This window comes from Pinus tabuliformis, chromosome X (genome assembly GCF_031772625.1).
Source record: "Pinus tabuliformis cultivar Carrire ecotype Pingquan chromosome X, CPIR1, whole genome shotgun sequence".
NCBI lineage: Eukaryota > Viridiplantae > Streptophyta > Pinopsida > Pinales > Pinaceae > Pinus > Pinus tabuliformis.
The window spans coordinates 448,946,677-448,958,301 of NC_142308.1; the positions used below are offsets into that span (position 1 = coordinate 448,946,677).

At 36.6% G+C, this 11,625-nt stretch overlaps 1 protein-coding gene across 1 annotated transcript; it reads right to left on the reverse strand.

Annotated features, from left to right (window-relative positions):
• Positions 1-9,086: 9,086 nt before the first annotated feature.
• On the reverse strand, positions 9,087-10,567 carry LOC149140515 (cytosolic sulfotransferase 5-like). Its single transcript, XM_089451002.1, has 2 exons — positions 9,347-10,567; positions 9,087-9,248 (listed from the first exon to the last, which is right to left on the reverse strand). Exons 1-2 carry the CDS (start codon positions 10,139-10,141, stop codon positions 9,087-9,089), a joined length of 957 nt encoding a protein of 318 aa, XP_089307128.1. The 5' UTR covers positions 10,142-10,567.
• Between the last annotated feature and the right edge of the window lie 1,058 nt (positions 10,568-11,625).

Genomic DNA, 11,625 nt, shown 5'->3' on the forward strand with positions numbered 1-11,625 from the left:
AAACATATCATGTTCCAGATTCAGCGTGGAATTTATAAAAATGACATTGATAGTCACAGTAAAAAAATGAGTAGCAGATTTAATGTAAAGCATTGGATCACAATTGGCATAGAATCTACCTCAATGGCCAAGTAGCATATTTAATGTAAAGCATTGGGTCACAATTGGCATAAAATCTACCTCAATGGCCTCGATTAAGTGTTCAATTGCATCTTCTCACTGAGAATATATATGTACAAGATTACCCATAAATGAGGAACTCAGTGAGAATTTAAGCATCTCAAGGACATTATATGAAATATAGAGACTTTGGAGATATCATATTTGCAAGTCTACATTTTCAAAAAAGTGAAGCAACCAATCTATACTGTAACTTTTAAGTAAAGATGTAATATAGAGACTCAAGAGATATCAGATTTGCAAGTCTGCATTTGCAAAAAAGTGAAGCAACCAATCTACATTGTAACTTGCAAGTAAAGAAACACTCATCCCTTTGCAAACTCTTCCTTTTTCAAATTACGGGGCATTCCATAAAAAACATAGGTGACGTGCAAAAAAAACCACAAATATTGCTACCATTTAATATCAAGAGCATCAAATTTCAAAGCAAATAGTAAAAATATTGATTACAAATGAAACAATTTTCAGTTTGTCTTTCCTAGATAGAAGGCCAATGTACATCCCTACAGGTTATGAAAATGGATTTCTGACTTACACGGGCTTAATCCCAAATTCTAATAATGTAATTGTCACAGTGAACATAACCTGCAAATGGCTACACAAACAATACAATTTCAAAGGTGTTATTTAATTGGTTCCCATTTTATGATGATACTAATTTTTAATCCTCGTATTCAGTCAGATTTCAAAGCCTTGTTTCTAGCATTTGTTTAATATTACATGAAAGCCAAAAATAAGTAATAGCTACCTTGTAACTTTTCCATCTTCATTTGTGAGCATTTCATTACCAAATCTACCCACAACAATGTGCAAACATTAAATTCCACAATGTGACTGATAAAATCAATATACCAAATCATGCATGACACCTAGCTACAACATGATGCAACAAGTCAATTTGCTTGCTATTAAAACATTGAATTGCAACCATTTTATAAGTGCTAATGGAAGATGGTTGGGAGGGTCCAAAGGTGTTCTAATTATTATGTCAAGTCCCACTCGATACTTTCAAATGCACGCCTGTCGTGCAAATAAGTACAAACACCATTATTTTTCTCTATATACAAGTTCATTCCAAGAAACGAATTGCATGCATCTGCCGTTAAAATCTTGCCCATAAAATGCATTTTTCTCAAAAATTAAACCCTCAAGGTTTTCTTTAAAAGAAAAACATTTTAGGATGGATAAACATTTAATCAAATCCAAGCAATTTTAAAAAAATATTTGTTATTACAATGCTATCACAATGCCTCACTGCAAATAACATAATAAAATCCCGAGAAAGCAACAACAAAAAATTAAAACATCAAAAGTGGTTTTGCCTTTCGAATTAGTTACAATCTACCAGAGATTCATCCTCAGTTCCTTTGCTTCCTTCACTAATAAAACCAACTAAAACATGGAAATGAAACGACCAAAAAATGTTACATGGAGAAATAATAACAATATCAGCTTACAGGGAGAAATTATAACAATGACTCTCATGGGAAATAGCAGTAGTATGGATTACTAGGAAGAAACCAGCAGAAACCAAGCTAAGATTAAGTAGAGCTTGCCGAGGTTCATAAGTGATCTGAAAATGAGATCTTAAAACAATATTAAGGTATTACAGACTCATGTGCAGGAATGCCTATATTACTTAGTGCAACGGATCGAAAATATTGTGAATAATATAGACAATGAGCAGTTAGAAAAACATAACAGGCACACACATCAACACAACAAATAATCAAGGAGTTCACCAAACTTCTTGGCTACGTCTCCTGGTCCAACTTTCAGTGGTGACCTCTCTATTATGTCTTCAAGAGCAGATTATTACAAGTGTGAGCTCAAATCGAGTCTCAACACAACAGTGACAAAACAATAGGGATTTACTTGAAATCCTCAAGTCTACAAGAGTACACAGACTCTCCCTCTTGCTCTCTGTCTTCTGCTTTCTCTCTGTCTCAGCAACTGCCTGCTCTGTCTCTGACATTGAGTGGCTTTTAAGCCTATTGGTGCTTGTCTGTTCATCTCCCCTTTCAGGCTCTCTGGCTCTCGGCCTCTATCAGTTCAAATCCCCTCTGAGCATTAAACAATCATTGTAAAATGCCTTCAGGTATGGTGGCCACCTGTTTCTAAACAGAAAGGACCACTGGCGTGGTTGAAATCCCCAAAAATTGGATCCTCTGTTTACACATAGAAATACACTAAAAACACTGAAAAACCTACAAAAACTCTTTTTATCGGACTTCAAAATTCATTGAATCTGCCCTATAACCCTTTCAAATCCGCCTTTGGTTGCTATTGCAAGCCCACCGTTGATCTGTGTGATCTCCGATCCAATGGTTAATATTCATTTCGAGTGGCTTATGTGCACAGAGATTACCCGCCCGAAAAGGCAGTTTTCTCTCTCTGGCGCTAAGCCATTTGTCGGCCAGTGTATGGGATCGGGCGGAGCCCATCCAATACTACTTACCGCCTGAGGCCTGCCCGAAATCGCACTCATTACAGAACTCAAATACTATAAAGCGGCATGTTCTGTTTTATAACTTCGAGCGCATTTCCTATGTATTTCTTTTTTTAACAAAAATGCAAAATACATAGAAAAAAGCATTTTTACGAGAATTTAAAATATATTAATTTGCATCCATAAAACCCGTCGGGTCCAACTATCGCAAGTCGCATATTGTATCGGCCTTGCTCCTTTGTATCGCTTCGATGCAATATATCGCAATTGAATATCGCATAGTCCTCGGGCCATGGTTAGTCCTCCTTGTGCTTTTAGCGATGCGATATTGCGAGTAAATCTGGACTATTGATCTGCATGCTTGATCGACGGTCCTTGTTGACTCGCGCTGATCGCTGTCATGATTTTCATATGGCTGCCTTCAATATCTCCTGTTGGCCTCCGCCAATTGCGATATGCCGATTAGATCTAGACCGTTGATCGATCTGATCTGACGGCTCCTGTGCAGCGTCACTTCCACCTTTGCTTAGCTCTGTTTTCCCCCTTTCTTTCACTGTTTTCGATTGCAATAGTGTTTCTGATAGTTAAGTATATGAAAACTTAGAGGTTTTTAGGATCCATTTTGGATCAATAAGGCCATGCTGCTAACACGTCAACATCCTCTTAGAGCCTTCTGTAAAAGGTAGGTAGAATACATGCAAAGATGTAGCATAGAAAAATTTGTAATCATCACATATAAATCACCACTTGCATGACTGTTAACCTGTCTGACCGTGTGTTTTTGGCATATTAAATACACAATCTAAGAGAACCTCACATATAAATCACCACTTGTCTAACTATCCTACTCGACTGTGTGTTTTTGGCATATTAAATACACAATCCAAGAGAATCAGAGGAAAAAAAAAGAGAGTAGGTGATTCATGTGATTACTGGAAGAGAGCATTCACATACTTGTGATTCTTGAAATTAATTCCAAGACAAGCTGCAAGACTTGTGAGATCATGTTCATGTATATGAATACAATGTACAAACTGAAAGCCATTCTTTAGATTACAAGTCCTTCCAACTTCAAGGTACAAACTGCAATACATTAGCAAATCATGAATGACTCACTTGGACTACAAGCAGATGGTTTCCATGCACTATGGCAGATGGCCAACATGCCAAAAACCACACCCACAATTAGAAATAGTTTATAATGTAAAATCAATCCAAAATTTAGACATAGTTTATAATGTAACATCAATCCAAAATTTAGACATAGTTTACCATGTAAAATCAATCCAAAATTCATTTTCATGAAAAATGCAATAAATGCTAATGAAAAATAAACTAATGTTAATCTAAAATAGAAATAGAAATGTGCATATGAACTTTGGTTAAAACAAATAATTCTTTGGTTAATGCTAATATGAACTTTGGTTAAAAGAGATCCTTCAAGCAACTATGCAATAAAGCCTCAAATTTTTACAACGAATATTCTTTCAAAAAATGGTATTTAAAATATAATTTGTATTTATGGAAACTTTGGTTAAGGGAGATATATTCGATGGGCAACCATCAACTAATAGTAAGTCAAACCCTAAGCGAACGCTACAACTAATAGTAAGTCAAACGCCAACCGAACGCTATATACCTGATGTTAGAAAAAGAAGTATCAAGTGATACTTTTAGTAGGCAGGTATAATAAGATTGAAATGTTAAAAAAACAAGTATAGTTAGGTATAATAAGATTGAAATGTTAAAAAAATAAGTATGAAGTGATATTTTTTTTAAGTGGGTATAGTTTGGGTAGTAAGGAGGACTCTTATTATTTTCTCTCTCTATTTAGGTGTTATTATCTTTTCCACTTCAATTTTAGTCTTATTTAGATTGACGTTTTCACTCTTTCGGAATAATTTCTATAAGAAAGACATAGGCGAGTTTTCTTGGATGTAGCTAGTAAAATGAAAAAAGGAAAAAAGAAAAAAAAATGATGAAGTATAATGAACCACACTTAAAAAAAATATAAATAATGAATTTATAGGGTAATAAAAATAAAAATAAAAAATGAATTGGGATACATGAACCACATGAATTAAAAAAAAGAAAAGGAATTGATAGCCATGATAAATTATAGTTATAATATTTCATGTATAATAAGTAGTTTAAAGGCTAAAATCATATCTCACTATTTTAATGTTACGATATTTTTTTCTACCAAAAGTCTAGAGGGATCAATATATATATATATATATATATATATATATATATTATTGATAAAATCATGTGTTATGAAAGCTTAGAGCCCAAAAATCGCGAATAGTAAATTGAGTATTTTATATCAATTATTAATTTTATTATTTTATTTTAATTTTTATGTAATTTGACCAAGCCAAAATGTTTACATAATATGACAAGACAAGACATTACAACATCTCTTCCATACTGGACTACGGTGGAGAGGTCCTTTCGATTCAAGAAATATTTTCATTCTTTTTTCTACCATCACCTTTTCAAATTCATTAATTGCCCCAAGAAGCAATAAAATAAAATAAATAATAATAATAAAATTATTATTATAAATGTTGGCTTGATAATCAAAATTAAAAAGTGAAAAATAAAATTGAAGTGGTAAAATTAAAATTAAGGTTAAAATTAAAATTAAAAAATTATAACAAATTAATGCTTATAGATATTGTTACAATACTTCATGTAAAATTGAGGTCATAGAGTCAATTTACAATTATTTGTTTTTGTGCTCTAGGTTTTGACAGCTCATGGTTTTGTCAATGGTATTTTTATGAAATATAGCCTATTTAAAAGTGTGAAAACTCCTTTGTAAACTATCTTTGGGCCATATATATGTATATATGTATATATATATATATATATATATATATATATAGCTTAGCTCTTGGTTTATAAGTGTTGAGAGGAATCAAATCTCTCAAGATGTTTGCATCTTGAGAGATTTGATCCCTTTAGACATTTGATAGATCAAGAGTTAAGATGGATCTAGGTTGGTTATATTTTAATACATGGTGTACTTCAGGACATAGTTCCTGGCACTGGGAACCTGAGGCGTTTTAAATTTGGATAAAAAGATTGAAATTAATGGCCAGAAGTACAAGCCCTGAAAACTTGTAACCCAAAGTTCTAGTTTTGAAACCCTATCCCTTTAAAGGAGAATGGCTAGAGAATATAAGAGTTGTAGGTGGAGATGTAAAGCAAAAAATGAAGGAGACTATGAGAGTTGTAGGGTGGAGATGTAAAGAAGAAAATGAAGGAGATATAATTTTGGCATTGGCAATTAAGAATATGTGCTTCAACATTGTAGAATGAATGATGAATGAAGAAAAAGAATATGAATGAGATTGCCTCATGTGGAGAACTTCATTAAGGGCTTCAAGATTATTTTTTAATGATTACAATGAAATTTTAATGAGTACAACAAAGTAAATTCATTAAAAGCATAGACTAAAGCACCATGTGCATCTTACACTATCCAAAAGAAGAAAAACATACACGAATGTTGAGACACATAAGAAAAAAATTCAATGCAACACCAATGTTGAAATCAAACTGATATATATTATTCAAGTTTCAAAAAAAATTTTACTTTACTTTACTCACTGGACTCCTACCCCTCTCCCATCTAATTTTTACTCTTTTATTCTGTTGCCTAACCACACTACCTAACTGTTATGACCAATTTTTTTTTAAATAATTTTAAAAAATATTAAGATAATTTAAATTACAAAAAGATAGTTTTAACATCATCATCATTATCATTATTATTATTATTAAAAAAACAAAACCTTGCTCGGAATAAAAACCTTGCTAGGAAAAAAACTAATGCATTTCGGGTCCCACTATTGTACTTATGTACACATTGGCAAAACTGCATATGGTTTTTGAAACCAATTACTGCCCAAGGGACCACTCATATCAGTTTATGAAGGTTAAGGAGGTTGCTCCCGTAATTAATATCATCCGTTGATTCGTAAATAAGCTGAATCAACTAAACTTCTTGCGGGAGCACTCCTTGGGACAAAATTCGTGTAGTTTGCGCCTCTGGGTTTTCATTAGATGTTGGTGATAGCATCCTGCAAAGTGGGCAACACTCCAAATTGCATTGGAGATACTCCTTCCCAATTTCTATTATATCCTTAGCAGCTCCTGGTTTGATGACTGCAACCAAAGCCAACCCGTCAGCAATAGCTGCAGGACTGTCATACTGGTCAAGATTGAAATCCAGCAATGCAACAACCAGATATTCTTCAGCCGGTGAGCTTTTCACTATTTCAGAATCCGATTTTATGAGAGACACAGTTAGTGTCGCTGCACTAACTCTAGAGTTTAACTGGTTTGGAAAATTTGTGTTTCCACCATTGCTCATGACTGAACAATATGATTAGCAGCTTTCCATCCCTCCTGATGCTAGTCTCGAAACCTTTGCTAAGTTTCCTAATACACTTCGGTCTGTAAGTCGTTCAAAAAAAAATCATTTTCCTCATGCAAGCGCATAATAAGTTCATCATGTTTCGAGAGTTCCTGTTCTAACCTGGCTGTAACAGAAAAGGTCTATCCATTTTCTTCTCAAGATTATTTTCAGATCCCAAGCTAACATGAAAACCAATCATTTCTCTATCCCTGAAATGAATTTTTGCTGTTCGTTCAACAAGTGAGCTACTTGATTTCCCAACTGTATATTTTTTCTTTTTTCGAATATTTGCCTCTTGAAGTGCCTTTTCCAACTCGATAACCTCCAATCTTAGCTCAGAAACTTCCTTTGCGAGCTTCGTTTGTCACATCTCTCCTTTAGAATTCCTGTATGCTCTGTTTGATGAAAGAAACGTAAGTGTTGATTGTCACGAAAGCGTTGGCAGCGACATCGGATCGCTGCAAATGAAGAAACATAAAATTCATTGATATAACATCCACATCTTTTAGTGACAAATCTCTTACCTAGCCGATTTATTCATTTATTGAAAAATGAAATTCTCATTATAGAAATCGAATTCCAATAGAATAAGTCAACCCCAGTTTTGCAGGACGCTTTTGGAAAAAATGGCCTTTCCTACTAATTCTCTTAACCGTTTTAAATTTGTGGAAGCCGCCAGCGTTGAATTCAATTGGGGTATTCTACACAAAACCCAGATCGGGGATTTTCAAAATTCAACATGGTTTATGCAAAAAAATGAGCCCGAAATTCATGTCCTGTAGATGCTTGCGTTTTAAAATGATTTATATTCTTTCCTGTTACTCTCTCTCTGCCTTTCTACCCTAATGCTTCCAAGGATCATGTTTCTCGTGAAAGCTTCCCATACTACACACTTCAAAGATGCCATGCTGTGCATCAACAATTGGATTCGTAGGGCATTAGACTGCACTGTTTTATATCCAATATCTACACTCTGACGCTTTTCATGTTGACATATTTGATTGAAGTCTTATTAGTCCCTGCCATCTGGCATCCGGCAGGGACTATAGTAACCGTTCGGAGCCCAGTTAGCATTAATTTGCAAACTTTTCGTATGTTATTTGCATTTATATTGTAAAGTTTGGAGTTGACTTGAGTTGACTTTACCTTCGCCATCTTATTTGGCCTCTTCCCGAGGCGGAAGAGGCCCGACCATAGCCTAAATTGCTATTTAGGCGCAATGAACAGGGCCTGACCGTTAGCGGTTTGCTCTTAATGCTAAGATTAATTGGCTAATGTTTAATGTTATTTCGTATGATATCCGAACGGCATACATATGGTAAGGTTTGGTTGCTGTTGTGCAGGTGTCCGCCATATGGTAAAGGGTTGCATGGCGGGAGGTGTCCGCCTACCGGCTCAGCAGAGGCCCCAATATCAACACCTCTGTGCGCAAAACCCCTCGACAGTTTCATTCTTCTGGTTTTTCTCAGAGCCTCCTATTCCAGTTTAACCTAGCTTCGACCTGCACTAAGTTCACTTTGGCCGCTTGTTCAGGTGCCGAGGCTTCAAGCAATTGAATCAGGGACTCTGGCAGGTCCAGCATCTAAGGCGTATCAGGAACTCTGGCAGGTCCAACATCGGAGGAAGCAAGAGAAAAATGATAATACACTCTACTTCTTTCTGTATTAGCAGAAATATATATTATGTATTGATTTTATAACTTACCCCTTTTCATATGTGCTCAGTGTTGCGAGCTTGGAACCAGAGAAGCTGCGTAACTTCTTCTGGGTAAAATTGCAAAACAACCCAACAATCAATAATTATTTTGCAATCATCTGTTTGAAAATTTCTCAGCTAAACAACAGCCTGGTACATGTTTCATACCTAATTCTATTTCTTTACTCAATTCTATTTCTTTAGAAATTTTATCTTAGTTACGCAATTACCAGGGGTTTGATTGGAGGCCACGGTTTGCTCTGCTATCTGCGCACCCAAGACTTGTGCTGTAATAACTGCTTGTTTCTGCTCCTCAACAGCAGTAGCCGCTGCCTAACGAGCGGCTAGTGTTGCTGCTTGCTTACCACCTTCTTGCTGTGCAAACCACTGTTCAGCAGCTGCCCGAGCCTTATCTTGAGCTTCTCTTTGCTTGGTATAAGCACGCTTGATTACTTCCTGAGCTTCCTGCTGGGCTACAAACGCCTCTTTCGCTGCCTAGCTTTGCTTTTCAGGTATACCCCGCCTGTGCTTTCTTCCCGCCCATACTAAGACCCTGAAGGATATTAAAAAGAATTTTAAGAACTGGAACTTACAAAATCCAATTCATAGTCAAAGTGGAGGCCTGAGCCCTTTAATTTCTGTTCAGCAATCAAATCCAGACGCCTGCTCATCTCATCACTCAAGTGATTCTTCCAGTCCCCCACTGCCCCCTTCCTGAAAAAATAACTGTTCCTGATATTAGCCGCAGGAATCCTAATTTGCCCACTCTTATTCACATCCATATTTGCCAGAGACCCAAAGCTGCATTTTTCCACAATGGCATTCACGGCCTCCTCGTCCTTCACAGCATCAGAACAGCCCAGAAACCGGGCCACCTTCCTCACGCAGGCATCACAATCCCTCTGCAGATCTTCATACATCAAGAACAAAACATTCGAACCCTCCTTCATACTCTCCACCCAATAGCTCAGCACATGGTCGAAGAAGGGTCCATAATGAAAATTCCCCGAGCAGAAGGATTCGAACAGGTCCTTCATAGAATCACCATTGTTATTAACCAGTCCTCCTTCGATTTTGCTATAGAAATGCCAGAGGGAAACGAAGGTGTCCTTAGGGTTCCTGGCTATGTAAACTATAGGGCACTTGGCTTTAATGGAGGGCGGAAGGGCCGTGTAGGGCATGTGGGTATGAAGCAGGCGAGGGGAAGGGAGACTTGATAAGTAGGAGGAGACAAGGGAGGCATTATCAGAGAACCCCAAGTCATGTTGTTCCATGGTGGGAACCAGACAATGGGGATTGAATTTTCTCAGAGGATCATCGTTACTGTTACCATTGATTTTGCTCCATGGGCTTTCATGGTGGACAATGCTGAAAATCAGAGCCTTCATCCATGTAGTCCCCGTCTTGATGCTGGAACATCTCTCTGGCTTGGAAGTCTGTTTGCAGGCTCTGGATTATTTCCATCTCGGCCTGGGCATACCAGAAGCCTTCCTGTTGCAACAAACTCTGACTAGTGACTGAACTAGCCATGGCAGAGGTTCGTTCCTTGTTTTTAAGGATGTTTTTTTTGTATTAGCATGGTGTATGGTCCTGCTGTTGCTTATTTATTCACTGAAAAGGCCACCTTACATGTTTTCTCTGCTGGTTTTTTTTTTGTTTTATTAATTATGAGCACAGAGGGCTTCATGCTTTCCATGTGGAGGATAAAGTACCAACATCACAGCCATGCCAACAAACCACCAGCCTCATAGTCGCTGGAATGATACTAATGTCACAGATCACCTCCCTGCTGCCAAGCACATGGCTTGCATGCAATGCACGTGATAACGGAGAGAGAGAAAGTGGCTGGTCCTCATAAGTTGTCCAATACTAACGGACTTCTATAATGACTTTAATAATTTTGCCTTCTATTGCATTGGCGGATGTATAATCTTGTCGACGGTGCATATTCAACTATTGTGGCGGTGCATATTCAACTATTGTGGCGTATCCCAACGTTAATATATCAACAATCAGTGTGAATGTATTTAATATAGGGTTGGTTTCATGGCTTCTTATTGCATATGGCGGTATCTTGATATCTCATGCGTTGCAAAACACATTGATTTCATTGTGAGAGATTTTAACATAGCCCCGTAATATGTAGTGTTTCAACACTTTGTATTCGCACATATGCTATATTTTACAATGCATGTGTGACGCTTCGTCTTCCTTCAATAAATTTTGTGATGCATGTACTCTTTTTATCCCTTAATGCATCTTTAAATGGCCTTTTAATGTTGTCTTTTGAATACGCTGGCTTTGTATCATCCCTTGTGTCGTTGAAATATATTTATGGTTTGTTCTTTAATATATTGTCAATTGGAATCAAAACCCGCATGTTTCCTCCCCTTGATTAAATGACACAATCTGATTGGCCTCCACTTCTGGCAGCGTTTCTTCCAGGCAGTTGGATTCATGTACTAATGGGGGAGTCTCTAGGCCACCTGCTATTAGCTCTCCGATTGTACCTTTCTTTATACATGTAATAGCAAGTCTGTTTCTATCCCAAAAAATCATATAAACAGTTACATATATCAGGCTTATAAGCGCCTATATTACTAGAATAGTTCCATACCCTTGTTGATAGATTATTCCAGCTTGTTGAATGCCAAAGCACAAACCATTAGCAGACTTGCTGTTATAAGGCTTATGTATGAAGGCTTGCTATTTCTGCTATCGTCCATAAACTTTGAAAATAGGATCTTTCCATTATAATTTATTGGTCTTATTGGTTTTCCAAACAAACTTATATAATCGTATGCATCTTGGCATTCAAAAAAGTGTTCAAAAGCCATTTAGAGCATAACCCCGGGCCAATCTCCTAGATTCA